We start from the raw sequence: 15079 nt of genomic DNA, 5'->3' as shown, positions 1-15079 counted from the left end.
CATATGCGGCGATGTCGGAACGTAGGGAAGGCCACCAGAACAGACGTGAAACAGCCCAGGACAGCTGATTCTTTCCAGGATGCCCCGCGGTCTTGGAGTTATGGTAGGTTCGCAACAACCGAGTGCGCAACTCCTCAGGCACAAAACATCTGCCGTTGGGTCTCCCAGAGGGAGCACCAGATTGAGCCGCCAAAATCTGCTCACCCAGGGGAGAGGTCAGGCTGGTGCGAATGGCGGCCAGGATCTGATTCGGAGGTATGACCGAAGTCGGAATCGACTCCTCCCTGGACAGCTCGGAGTACTGCCGTGATAGGGCATCCGCCCTGATGTTCTTGGAACCGGGTAGGTAGGAGACCACGTAATTAAAACGTGACAAGAACAGAGCCCATCTGGCCTGACGTGGTGTCAATCTCTTGGCCTCAGAAAGGTAGGTCAGATTCTTATGGTCCGTCAGGATGAGAACCGGAACCACCGAACCCTCGAGCAAGTGCCTCCATTCTTTAAGGGCCTGCACGATGGCCAATAACTCCCTGTCACCAATCTGATAGTTGCACTCCGCGGAAGACAGTTTCCGGGAGTAAAACCCACAAGGAAGCAGAGGACCCTCTGGTGTTCTACGCTGAGACAGAAGGGCGCCTACTCCCGTCTCAGACGCGTCCACCTCGAGGACAAAGGGCAACCCAGGGTTGGGATGCGACAGAATCGGAGCCGACACAAAAGCGGACTTTAGGGCCTCAAAAGCTCGGATGGCCTCGAGCGGCCAGACCTGGGAATTACTGCCTTTCCTGGTCAGATCCGTGAGAGGCTTGGCCAGCATGGAAAAGTCCCTGATGAACTTCCGATAATAATTGGCGAAGCCCAAAAAGCGCTGCAGGGAACGAAGACCACTGGGCTGGGGCCACTGTAAGACAGCCGAAACCTTCTCAGGATCCATGGAGAACCCCTCAGCGGAAATGATGTAACCTAAGAAGGTTACCTGGGATCGGTGAAATTCGCATTTCTCAAGCTTACCGAACAGCTTGTTCTCTCGTAACCGTTGCAACACTCGTCTGACATCCAGAATGTGGGCCTCCATGGATTCAGAATATACCAAGATGTCATCCAAATAGACCACCACACACTGCTGCAACAGGTCACGGAAAACATCGTTGATGAATTCCTGAAAGACTGCGGGCGCATTGCACAACCCAAAGGGCATAACCAAGGATTCATAATGACCGGTCCTGATGTTAAACGCGGTCTTCCACTCATCGCCCGCCTTGATCCTTACCAGGTTATATGCCGCCCTCAGGTCGAGTTTGGTAAAGACCGTGGCCCCTTTAAGGCGATCGAACAGCTCGGAAATCAAGGGTATCGGGTAAGCGTTCTTGATCGTGATGCGATTGAGACCCCTGTAATCGATGCAAGGCCTCAACTCACCGCCCTTCTTTTTCACAAAGAAAAATCCAGCCCCTGCCGGGGACGAGGATTTGCGAATGTGTCCGCGTGAAAGCGCCTCCCTCACGTACTCCTCCATGGCCTCATTCTCCGCTACCGACAGTGGATAGACTTTGCCACGAGGAGGAACGGCACCAGGTTGTAAGTCTATGGCACAATCGTATGGGCGGTGCGGAGGTAGAGCAACCGCGCGCACCTTATCGAATACATCCCGGTACTCCTCGTATTCAGGAGGCAACAGAGAGTCCGAGGAAGTACACAGCAACTTGACAGACCCATGGATGCAACTAGCCCCACACTGCGGTGACCACGAGAGGATCTCGGCCGATCTCCAATCGAAAGTCGGATTATGCTTCTGGAGCCAGGGGTACCCCAAGACCACCGAGTAGTGTGGAGACGAAATAACCTGGAGGCAGACCGACTCTCTGTGAACGGCACCAATGGCTATCCCCACTGGAAGGGTCTCATGAGTCACGTGTGGCGGCAGAAGGGGTCTGCCGTCTATCGCCTCAAGAGCCAGTGGGGAACCTCGAGCCTGCAGAGGAATGGAATTGGCGGCAGCGAACACACTATCAATGAACAAACCACCAGCACCAGAGTCCACCAACGCCTGGGTCGTCACCGAGCCCCCGACCCAGGAGAGGACAACAGTGATCAGTGGTTTGTCAACACGGGAAACCGGGGACGAGGAGACTCCACCCAAGATCTGCCCCCGACAGGATCTCAGGTGCGAGCGTTTTCCCGGACGGTTCGGACATGCCAACCGAAAATGCCCACCGAGACCACAGTACATGCATCGGCCCTCGCGTCTCCGGAGTACCCTCTCCCCATCGGACAGGCGAGCAAACCCCAGCTGCATGGGTTCACCCCCAGACAAGTCATCCCCAGGAGGCGTGGGAGGAGAGGGAGGCACGGGTGGGACAGCAAACGTAGGCGCCAATCTGTTAGAAGACCTCCGCAGGCTCTCCTTAAAGGAAGGTCTCTCCCTGAGTCTGGTGTCAATCAAAATCAGGAAAGAAATAAGAGACTCGAGCTCCACTGGTAGGTCCTTAGCTGCAACCTCATCCTTCAAGGCATCCGAGAGACCATGAGAGAAAGCAGCGACCAGAGCCTCATTATTCCAGCCCACCTCTGCTGCCAGGGTACGAAACTCAATGGCGTATTCAGCTACGGATCGTGAACCCTGTCTGATGGACATAAGGAGCTTCGCAGCAGAGGCAGCACGAGCCGGCACATCGAATACCTTCCGAAGAGAAGCAACAAAACCGGAAAACTCGGCAACCACCGGATTGTTGTTCTCCCATAAAGGGCTGGCCCAGGCCAAGGCCTTGTCCGAGAGCAGCGAGATCAAGAAGCCCACCTTTGATCTCTCAGTAGGAAAGGCATGTGGCAGCAACTCGAAATAAATGCCCACCTGGTTAAGGAAACCTCGGCACTGAGTTGGCTCTCCCCCAAAGCGCTGTGGAAGAGGGGCAGAACCGGTCATACCCCGAAACACCGCAGGCGCAACAACAGGTGTCGGGGTAGACTCTGGCGCAACAACCGGAGCGGCAGTAGGAGCGACAACCGACCCATCGGCAACGGGAGCGAAATGAGCCGTGCGTTCAAGCAGGGTTAGCAACGCCACAGCGAACCGACCCAACAGGTGATCCTGCTGATCAAGTCTGGCAACCAGCATGGGTAGCGAGGATGGCCCTGTACCGTCAGAATTCATGGCTTGGTCCTAATGTCACGGAACCATGAACCAGACGTACAACAAGAGATAAGTGAAAATAAAAAGGCTTTATTGAAAATAAAGCTGTAAAGCAAAAGTCCAAACGGATGGTGAAACCGAAGCAGAGTCTTTGAGAGGCCAGGGGTCAGGAACCAGAAGGGTAGTCAGACGAAGCCAGGATCAGGAACCAGCAGGGTAGTCAGACGAAGCCAGGATCAGGAACCAGCAGGGTAGTCAGACGAAGCCAGGATCAGGAACCAGAAGGGTAGTCAGACGAAGCCAGGATCAGGAACCAGAAGCAGCAGCAATCTTAGAAGCATGTGAACACAGGAGGACCAAGCAAGGAACTGAAGCCACAGACCTCCTATATATATGAGCTAGGCATCCAGCTCCTCCCAGTGGGAAGGAGGAGCCGCAGGGTGGAAGGCTACAAGAAACCCAGAAACCAAGATGGCCGCCAGCACATGTCAAACGAAGGAGAACAGCAAGAAGGTAAGACCATGACAGCCGAGCGGAGCCTACGGACCCCATAGACTATAATGGGGTCCGTTAGGTTTCCGCTCAGAAGATGATTTTGGAGCGGAAACAAAAGTCCTGCATGCACAACTTTTGTTGCCGCTCCAAAATCATCTTCTGAGCGGAAACCTAACGGACCCCATTATAGTCTATGGGGTCCGTAGGCTCCGCTCGGCTCAGTTATGTGCCGAATCCGTCCTTTCCGTTCTCCTGCTCCTATAACGGAGCAGGAGAACGGAAAGGCTGAACGCTGATGTGAACAAGGCCTAAGTGATTACAATATTAGAGCAAAAGGATGTTTATTGGGGAAAACTATACAACTGAAAGACTCTAGTGTGTGTTGGGGCGCCTCTATCCTGGATACAAGATGAGATATGGTTGAGCATGGAGGCATACAGGTTCTGTATGGTATTCTGCTGCACATATGCCCACAGATGGTGCAACGGGGCCTGTAGATCCTGCACACTTGTAGGATGCAGAAGCTGGTGTCCAAGCTGGTCCCACACAAGCTTGATTGGCAATAAATCTGGGGACTGGGCAGACCAAGGAAGTGTTACAATCTGGCAGAGACATTATCTTGCTGAAGAATGTCAGCTGGAAGCCCTGCCATAAGACGCAACACATGTGGCCTTCGTATCACTACTGCGGGTCACCAACTGACATATGCGATTGTCCCCCAGATCATTGCACCAGCAGTTGGGACAGCAAAGGCAGTACTGATTAATGACCGCACTGCAAAAAAAGGCAATGGTGGATGAGTGTCAATGGCAGGACACGTAATGGGAACCAGGATACCAAATTTCCTTATGTTAAGTGCCTGGAAATAGTCTGAGCAGAGACAGTGGTGTGTAATGAAGGTGCCACCTTTGTTTGGATGGTGGACAACAAAACTGTGGGAGCTGCTCGTGCTTGTCGGTGGATCAAACAATCCTCTTTACTGGCGGTATGTATGAGCCGTCCAGAGCCTGTTCGCCCTCACTTAAACACTGCTCCCAACACCTCCTAAGAGCTAGGTCAGAACGACCAAAAATGGTGGCTGTTGACCAAAATGACCATCTTGCTTCTCTCAGTCCAATCATGTGCCCCTGCTCAAAGTCTGTCAAATGGACAAAAAAAATCTTTAAGTGCATCATATAGGTATATCTAGCAGTCAATGATTTCTCACCAAGAGGTATGCTACCCAAAAGTTGCCTCTCATAGCTGTTATTAGGGGAGCGGGTAAGCACTTTAATACCCTTTGTGGCAAGACCAAGTGTCTAATGAGACCACACATGTAATTAGTTACATATCTGTCTGAGATATAATTACATATATAGCGAAGAAGGACTGGCACTCACTTTCTTGATGATATGAAGAGATGTTTATTCAAGGCATAATAGCATCATCAGTGACTAGTTTCAGCTCAAGCCTGAGCCTTTTTCAAATTGCAATAGTGAGTAGTCAATAGTGAGTGCCGCTCCTTCTTCGCTATATACTAGTGCAGGGGTGGCCCGCATGCACTCTTTACTTCTTCAAGTGCGGCTCTAGCTTTGGAGCCGGGAAGCAGTCAGGTGGCTCACTCTCCACCCCATGCTCAGGTCTCTTTTCCTGGTCGGGCACTGTTGCTATTCTGCAGCTCCAGCTCACTTTCTACTACATCCTGACGCACACAGTGTCAGAATGTAGTACGTAGAGACACGGACTATGACCTGACGTTGTGCGCATCAGGTCACAGTGGAGAGCGTGTCAGACCTGCAGAGTAGCAGGCCCCCGAGCAGGAGCCCAGTGCCTGATCAGGAGAGGAAAGAGATTTTTTTAAATTATAGAACTGAGCATGGGGCTCTGATCTAAGCATGGGAGGGGGGGTCCTGATCTGAGCAATGCAGGGCAAGATCTGAGCATGGAGGGGAGGGTCTTGTTTGAGCCTGGGGGGAGGGTCTTGTTTGAGCCTGGGGGGAGGGTCTTGTTTGAGCCTGGGGGGAGGGTCTTGTTTGAGCCTGGGGGGAGGGTCTTGTTTGAGCCTGGGGGGGGGGTCTTGTTTGAGCCTGGGGGGAGGGTCTTGTTTGAGCCTGGGGGGGGGGTCTTGTTTGAGCCTGGGGGGAGGGTCTTGTTTGAGCCTGGGGGGAGGGTCTTGTTTGAGCCTGGGGGGAGGGTCTTGTTTGAGCCTGGGGGGAGGGTCTTGTTTGAGCCTGGGGGGAGGGTCTTGTTTGAGCCTGGGGGGAGGGTCTTGTTTGAGCCTGGGGGGAGGGTCTTGTTTGAGCCTGGGGGGAGGGTCTTGTTTGAGCCTGGGGGGAGGGTCTTGTTTGAGCCTGGGGGGAGGGTCTTGTTTGAGCCTGGGGGGAGGGTCTTGTTTGAGCCTGGGGGGAGGGTCTTGTTTGAGCCTGGGGGGAGGGTCTTGTTTGAGCCTGGGGGGAGGGTCTTGTTTGAGCCTGGGGGGAGGGTCTTGTTTGAGCCTGGGGGGAGGGTCTTGTTTGAGCCTGGGGGGAGGGTCTTGTTTGAGCCTGGGGGGAGGGTCTTGTTTGAGCCTGGGGGGAGGGTCTTGTTTGAGCATGGGGGAGGGTCTTGTTTGAGCATGGGGGGGGTCTTGTTTGAGCATGGGGGGGTCTTGTTTGAGCATGGGGGGGTCTTGTTTGAGCATGAGGGTCAGATCTGAGAAGGGGGGAGGATCTGAGCATGGGGGTCAGATTTGAGCATGGGGAAGATCTGAGCATGGGGGTCTTGTTTGAGCACGGGCTGGTCAGGTCTGAGAATGGGGGGTCAGATGTGAGAAGGGGGAGATCTGAGCATGGGGGGGATCTGAACATGGGAGGGAGATCTGAGCATGGGGGGGGGAGATCTAAGTATTGGTGGGGGGGGATCTGAGCACTGAGGGTCTGACACGGAGTCTGATTTGTGTTGTCTGATCCGAGCATTAGGGGTCTTATTGGGAGGTCTGATGAGGTTTGGGGATCTTATTTTAGGTCAGATAAGGATTGGGGATCTGATTTAGGAGTCTGATCTAAGGTCTGATGAAAAATAATTTTTTTATTTTTTTCTCTGCTAATGAAAAATAAGAAAAAAATATTTTTATCAGACCTCAGATCAGATGAAAAATATATTTTTTTCTCTTATCTTTCTTTGTTAGGGCGAAAAATACGGTGACTTGTGTGTAAATGTATAGCTTGTGGCTCCTGGTAGTCATACGTTTTTTGCAGCTGTCCGACATTGTGTTTAGTTGCAGGCTTTTACCACTTCAACAAAATACACACAAGTACTTGCACTGTTCTTTCATAGTTACAAGCACTCATATTAAAACATATCAGTGCTTTTCAGCTTTTAAGCTGCTTTGTGTGTCTATATGAATAATAGCACCATTTATGGCCATAATATGACTTGTATATGTCATGTTTAGCAGTTATTCCTTCTGCGGGCTGTCTCTTTAATTCTCAGTTGTCCCTGAGTACCGTAAGTGTGCAGAGATTAGCTGCTATCATGTCTCCCATAGACTACAGAGAGAAAAAGACAGGAGACTCTGCTCCTTAAAGGGATTCCGTCATGAGATTTGAGCCCTATAAGCTAAACATATGGCCAGGTCCGTACTAATAACATGAATCCTAAACTGCCCTTATTAAACCTGCTTGTGGCTCTATTAGCCCAAAAAACTGTTTTTTATAAGCTGTCACTCACCTACCTAAGGTGCCCAAGGGGTTATACGTTAACCCAGGGAGCCCGCCCGCACCCCTCGCCATCTGGTGCCCAGCGCCGCCTTCCTCACCTCAGCCCCGCCTCCGCAATCCTCCCGTCCCTCTGCTAGATCCGGCGCCTGCGCACTAGGCATCAGGCGGCGCATGCGCACTTCGCTCAATGAAGCCGCTGCCAGAATCCCTTTAACTCTCTCAGTCACTCACAAGAACCATTCAGGCCAGTACAGAGAATACCCGAGTAGTACTAATGTGTATAAAGCACTTGGGGGAGATCTAAAACTTAATAGCTGGTAAAGCTTGTGTGTCTATTCCTGTTTCTCTCTCACTGCAGCTTAGTTCAACTATGAATAAAGGACGTTCGAGGGTCAGCTGAGAAACAAGATAAAGAGGCATTTTTCTATTTTGCCTGAACTAATGATTTATGCAGTTTTTTGAAAAGTTAGTGACCATTTAAGCTGCCTTTTGCCACAGCTGTTAGGCTAGCTCCAATATCACTGCTATAACAGACCACAACGCTATTTTCTATATTTGATAATAAGACAGCACAATAGTATTCATCGCAACATATAATTCACTACTGCAAACAACCATATGCTGTAATGTTACATGTTTAAATATCACACGTCAAATCATATTCTAGTCAACAACCTGCATAACTATACACAAGAACAGAAGCATTTATGCCAGTAGTAGTACGTTAAGCTGTCCAACTAGAAACGCATTGTAAGAATTGGAAAGATGAAAGCAAGATCATTTCAGTGGCCGTAATATGTATGATCAATAAGGGCAAACACCTAAAACACTAAGGCCTCTTTCACACGGGCGTTGCGGGAAAATGTGCGGGTGCGTTACGGGAACACCCGCGATTTTTCCGCGCGAGTGCAAAACATTGTAATGCGTTTTGCACTCGCGTGAGAAAAATCGTGCATGTTTGGTACCGAAACCCAAACTTCTTCACAGAAGTTCGGGCTTGGGATCAGTGTTCTGTAGATTGTATTATTTTCCCTTATAACATGGTTATAAGGGAAAATAATAGCATTCTGAATACAGAATGCTATTATTTTCCCTTATAACCATGTTATAAGGGAAAAAAAATAATGATCGGGTCTCCATCCCGATAGTCTCCTAGCAACCGTGCGTGAAAATCGCACCGCATCCGCACTTGCTTGCGGATGCTTGCGATTTTCACGCAACTCCATTCACTTCTATGGGGCCTGCATTGCGTGAAAAACGCACAAAGAGGAGCATGCTGCGATTTTCACGCAACGCATAAGTGATGCGTGAAAATCACCGCTCATGTGAACAGCCCCATAGAAATGAATGGGTTGGTATTCAGTGCGGGTGCAGTGCGCTCATCTCACGCATCCGCGCGGAATACTCGCCCGTGTGAAAGGGGCCTTAGGGACAGATTTACTAATGAAGATGAGCCAATATTTTTCTGATGCCTTGCCCCACATTTTTATGTGCCTGGCACAAAATTTTGGCCAACTAACATGTTGGATTGTTAATAAGACTAGACAGTCTAAAGGTGCCCCAGATTCATCATCCAGCATGAACCATTCTGATAAATCTGCCAAAGCTTTAGACTGTCTAGTCTAAGTTGACACTGTCTTAACGTTAGACAAACTAAGTAAATCTGTTCACATCCTTACTTAGTCTAGAGAAAGTGTATAGATGACATTTATTTACTATTGTGTCAAAACAGGCAAAGCGACGCTGTCATCTGTCAGATTCTAGACTGAAGCAGAGAGGAAGATGCCACTTAAGACAGTGGCTTTACATAAATCAGTTGTAGGAAGAAACAACAAAACACTGATTAATTATAAAGTAAAATAAGAATGAATAAAATGATTCCAGTGAATGTTCTCTTTTTAAAACAATGTGCAGTTCAGCAATAGTCTATTGAGGAAGCAAGGGATGAGGGATGTGAGCTCAGGGGCTGTGAATGAGAAAGAGGTAGAACATATAATGTGACTTGGGATCCCAGCAAAATCAAACACCTTACACAAACACATACATAGAGATGAAAACTGTAAAATTGTGTACAAAAGAGAATAAAAGTCCCATAATGGCAACCGTTATTCATATGCTCTAATACGGCATACTGCAGTCAGACAGAAATCACTTTCTAGCAACCACCTATTACCCAAAGGGGCTAAATGCAGAAACGGCAGGGGGTTGCCTTTTAGCAACTCATGGCAAAGTCTTATAGCAGGTCTCTGCTTATGAAAAAGATAACGTGTAACACATTAAAGGGGTTATCCTGTTAAATATAATGATGACCTATCCTCAGGATGGGTCATCATTATCACATCAGCGGGGGTCCGAGTCCTAGGACCCCCACCAATCCGCTGTTACAGGGAGCTGCCGCACTCACCGGAGCTTCCGGCAGCCTTCCACGCTCAGCGCTTGGTATGGCATCCCAGCCCCACCAATGGGGCTGAGCTGCAATAAGCCATGTGACCGATGTATAGTGACGTCACATAGCCTAGGAAGAGGCCGCGGTGCTTATGGAGCACTGACCCCAGCCGATCTGATATTGATGATCTATCCAGAGGATAGCTAATCAATATAATTTGCCAGATAACCCCTTTAACTATTTTTCAAGTGCATGGAAGCAACATGGTGTTGTAGTAAGGCCTCATGCACACGACTGTTGTGTGCATCCGCGGCCGTTGTTCCGTTTTTTTTTTGCGGACCCATTGACTTTCAATGGGTCCGTGGAACAATCGGAAAATGCACCGTTTGGCTTCCGCATCCGTGATCCGTTTTTCCAGTCCGTGAAATTTTTTTTTCACGGACAACGGTTCACTAATCCATTCAAGTCAATGGGTCCGTGAAAAATCACGGATGCACACAAGATAGTCATCCGCGTCCGTGATCCGTGTCCGTTTTTCCTATCATTTTCAATGCAAACTTGACTTAGTTTTTTTTTTCACTTTTCATGTCCGTGGATCCTCCAAAAATCAAGGAAGACCCACGGAAGAAAAAAAACGGACACGGATCACGGAACTACGGAACCCGTTTTTGCGGACCGCAAAAAAAAACGGTCGTGTGCATGAGGCCTAACACACAGCAAATCACTCCATTGCTTGTGTTTCTTTCTGAGAGAAGTCATGAGAAGGTATGATTTTCACAATGTAGTAAATCTAAATCTGGGTGAGACTGCAATGATATTGTGAACAGCAAAAATAATTGATGACAATGCTTTAGTAATTTCGAAAAATCTGTTTCTATGAGCCAACACTGCCACACTGTAATCACTATAAACATGCCTCTTCTGGCTTACCTTGCTTTTATTGGAAAATTCTGGCTCATGTCTCGTAAAACCTTCAACGCTTCATAAACAGGAGTGGAACAAATTTTTGAGGCTGCTTGAAAGCTGAGATCTAAAAAAAAAAAAAAAAAAAGAAGATAAAAAAAAACCCATAAAAAGCACACAAATGTGCAGCCGAATAAACTTGCAAAACTGTAGTGTTCTTTGCATCAATTAACAGATTGCTCACAGCAGAGCACATTTCACAGCATTTCTGACACATCCTTCCAATTAACGGGAAAAAAACAATGCATCAGATATTAAACTCATATAGGCCGACTGATTCTAAATCGTAGCATATTGTTCCCCATAGAGGACTTCATAGCAAGGAACAGAAAACTTATTTGATGCCATATGTACTTTACCTACAGTTTCTTGGCAGCTTACGAAAATTATACGAGCAAAGAAAAAATGCTCAGAGAGACATTTTATCTAACATTATTATGTCAAAAAAATTCTTACAAACTGTTTCTTACAATTAAAAACTTAGCGGGTCTGACACCTGGGACTCCTGCCAATCAGCTGTTTGAGAAGAGATCAGTGCTCCTGTGAGCGTCGCGTCCTTCTTGCATCTTACCAAGAACAGTGCTGTACAATATATAGCGGCTGTGCTTGGTATTGCAGCTCAGCCCCATTCACTTCTATGGGGCTACCCTGCTCCTAGGCCATGAACGTCATCACTGGCCTAGGAAAAGCTGCGAGAAGGCTGTGGCGCTAGTGTGAATGCCGTTGCCTTCTCGAACAGCTTAAAGGGAACCTGTCACCTCCAAAAACCATCCTAAGCCGCCAGCAGTACCTGACAGTAGCCAGCAGCGTGTTTCCGATGATAATTTTCTTCTTGAAGGCCGATGCGGCTAAAGCTCAGAAAACGTTCTTTTATCCGGATGGCTTTGCCGAACTCTCTGCATAAGCGCTGTCAGTCACAGGGCAGGGAAGGGGGTGTGGTTACCGTGACTTAAAGCAAGGCCGTTGCCCCCTTGACTTCAAGTATGACTAGAGGGGATAAAAGAACGTTTTCTGAGCTCGGAAACACGCTGCTTGCTACTGTCAGGTACTGCTGGCGGCTTGTAATGGTTTTTGAAGGTGACAGGTTCCCTTTAACGGCTGGGGTGCCAGGTGTCAGACCCCCACCAATCATGATAGGATATCAGTATAAAATTCATGGAAAACCCCTTTAAGAAACAAAAAGGAAATGCAGTGCAGCATTATGCCACAAAAAAAGTCCACTGCAGAACAAACAAATCCAACTTAATCCCGGGAGATTGATGGGACATCAGGATGAAATGATCACAGATGGTCAAGGATTTAGTGCTAAAAGTCTTATATAGAAAGGTCAGGATTTCAGGATTCACAAGTCTTCTGTACCTGCTAATGGAAGTGCTGGTGTTCGAAGAGACAGGATTATTTCAAGGACCTAATATTCTACAATGAGAAGTTGGAAGGAATTTGTGCTTTACTCCAACACCTGTGGCTGTACTTGAACTCACACAAATCAATGCAACTTTTACAATTTATAACAAGTAGAGTTGAGGTGCCTGAAGGAAACGTGCCTCATGTGAGAAACAAATCCTTATATGGGATTTATAGCAAAATGAACACTTCAGTAATCAGTTACCAAATCCTTGGTCCTAATTGAAAGTGATAACTCACACTGATGGAGTTTGCCCAATTTCAGATACAAACTTTGAAAATACTGTGCAGTACATTAACTTGATAAGAAAGGACCAGTGTTTTTTCTGAACATGGGACGGAAGCCTCTGTTCCAAATTCGGTCTCATTAGGGTCAGTTCACATGGAGTTTTTTGGAGGAGGTTTTGAGGCAGATTTTTTCAGCCAAAGCCAGGAGTGGATTATACTTCTTCCCGTTGGATCTACTTCTGGCTTTGGCTGAAAAACCTGCAGGAAAATGGGTCTCACAACCTCCTCCAAAAAAACTATTGGGATCATTTATCAAACTGGTGTAAAGTAGAACTGGATTAGTTGCCCATAGCAACCAGATTCCACCTTTCATTTTCCAAACAAACTGTCAAAAATGAAAGGTGGAATCTGATTTGTTGCTATGGGCAACTAAGCCAGTTTTACTTTACACCAGTTTGAAAAATGACCCTGTGTGTGTGAACCTAACCTTTGTCAGAAAGAAAAGTCAGATACCTCAAAATAACCCAACGAACATGACACGTCAATGAGGTCAGACGTGCGGTATTGGTATCTGTTATTCAGATCCAGCAAAGCATTGTGGCTTCAGTTTATATGGAAGGTATTATGTGGATGGCAAAAGAGCCTTATTTTGTTAGATTTCTTTTTTTTTACTTTAACAAATTTTATGTAAAACACAGCCTTATGTTTCAGGACCTGGGCTATGAAAAGAAACCATTATAGCAATCATTGTAAAAATAAAAATTTTATGAAATGAGAAACAGGCTTCCTTACTTCTTACTGCTACAAGGAACACACTGATCTTAACATTATCTGGCTTTGTTAGAACTCCTCCTCCTCTAGACATGTGGTTAAGCCAAGGGTGGTGTTCTTTTCTGTACACTTCTACACATTCTGTCTGATCTACTTCCCCTTTCCCACTGCAGATGGCCTTGAACCTTCTGTCCTCTCTAGCCACCCCATCTGCACACTCTAATCTGCTGTCAACAACTTTCAACACATCTTTGCTGCTAAAAATGAGAAACACAGGCAAGAGCAGTGTGTGTTGAATCTGTCAGAAGCAGCAGAACAACAAGCTATGTGAAGGTGTTACACAGACTCTGTAACAACAATATGGTAGGAATTATTTTTCATTTGCTTTATTAAACACACAAAGCAAATAATAATGACAGTCTCAGTACAAAATCCAGCATTAGTTGTACATCAGTGGCATCCAGAAGAAATGTACATATGACATGTGCATTATAATACAAAATAAAATAATAATAAAAAAATAAAAAAAATAAACACCTGTGCTGTATCTTCACTTTTGCGTCATTACATCAAGCAAAAGGTCCACCTAACTGGAACAAATGAAACTACACAGACATTGTATACCAGTCCTAGCTGGTCCAATTCACTGCGTTCTATTCCCCCCCCCCATACATCAGAAACACTGCTGTTCAGCTTGTTCTGCTCTTAAGGCCTCAGACAACCTATGGGCTGAGTAAGCAGTACTCGGAGAAGCGCACCATATCCCCCATACCTTTTGAAATTTAGGCATGCATCCATCCCCTATTTTTGAAGACTATGTTCTCATATGGTATGATAGAGTTGACTAGTTGTTTCCATTGTGCTAAGGTGGGCGGTCTGTCGCCCATCCACCTCATGGCGATCGCCTTCCGCGCCAGGAACAATACTTCCCTCAGGAATATCCTAACATGATGTGAGAAAATAGTCTCATCCAATATTCCAAAGAGACAAATCTTCGGGTGTAATGTTACTGCACAACCTAAGAGATCAGTGAGTAGCTTGACTACTCCTTCCCAGAATGCACGTACAGTGGGGGAAATAATTATTTGACCCCTCACTGATTTTGTAAGTTTGTCCAATGACAAAGAAATGAAAAGTCTCAGAACAGTATCATTTCAATGGTAGGTTTATTGTAACAGTGGCAGATAGCACATCAAAAGGAAAATCGAAAAAATAACTTTAAATAAAAGATAGCAACTGATTTGCATTTCATTGAGTGAAATAAGTATTTGAACCCTCTAACAAAAAAAGACTTAATACTTGGTGGAAAAACCCTTGTTTGCAAGCACAGAGGTCAAACGTTTCTTGTAATTGATGACCAAGTTTGCGCACATTTTAGGAGGAATGTTGGTCCACTCCTCTTTGCAGATCATCTCTAAATCCCTAAGGTTTCGAGGCTGTCTCTGTGCAACTCTGAGCTTGAGCTCCCTCCATAGGTTTTCGATTGGATTAAGGTCCGGAGACTGACTAGGCCACTCCATGACCTTAATGTGCTTCTTCTTGAGCCACTCCTTTGTTGCCTTTGCTGTATGTTTTGGGTCATTGTCGTGCTGGAACACCCATCCACGACCCATTTTCAGTTTCCTGGCAGAGGGAAGGAGGTTGTCGCTCAGGATTTCACGATACATGGCTCCGTCCATTTTCCCGTTTATGCGAATAAGTTGTCCTGTGCCCTTAGCAGAAAAACACCCCCAAAGCAAAATGTTTCCACCCCCATGCTTGACGGTGGGGACGGTGTTTTGGGGGTCATAGGCAGCATTTTTCTTCCTCCAAACACAGCGAGTTGAGTTAATGCCAAAGAGCTCTATTTTGGTCTCATCAGACCACAGCACCTTCTCCCAGTCACTCTCTGAATCATTCAGGTGTTCATTGGCAAACTTCAGACGGGCCTGCACATGTGCCTTCCTGAGCAGGGGGACCTTGCGAGCCCTGCAGGATTTTAATCCATTGCGGTGTAATGTGTTTCCAATGGTTTTCTTGGTGACT

The 15079-nt window shown here is 47.1% G+C and overlaps 1 protein-coding gene across 2 annotated transcripts in view; it reads right to left on the bottom strand.

Moving 5' to 3' along the window:
- The window catches only part of UGGT2 (UDP-glucose glycoprotein glucosyltransferase 2), a 499843-nt gene that overhangs the window by 400334 nt on the left and 84430 nt on the right, over nt 1–15079 (bottom strand). For both annotated transcript variants that reach the window (XM_040425306.1, XM_040425307.1), the window contains exon 9: nt 10619–10718. In XM_040425306.1, coding sequence (XP_040281240.1) covers nt 10619–10718 — 100 coding nt within the window. The remainder of the gene's footprint in view (nt 1–10618; nt 10719–15079) is intronic.

Source organism: Bufo bufo, chromosome 3, assembly GCF_905171765.1.
Source record: "Bufo bufo chromosome 3, aBufBuf1.1, whole genome shotgun sequence".
In the NCBI taxonomy this organism is placed as follows: Eukaryota; Metazoa; Chordata; class Amphibia; order Anura; family Bufonidae; genus Bufo; species Bufo bufo.
Note: the sequence above shows the minus strand (reverse complement) of the source record. Positions and strands in the feature narration are given on the sequence as shown.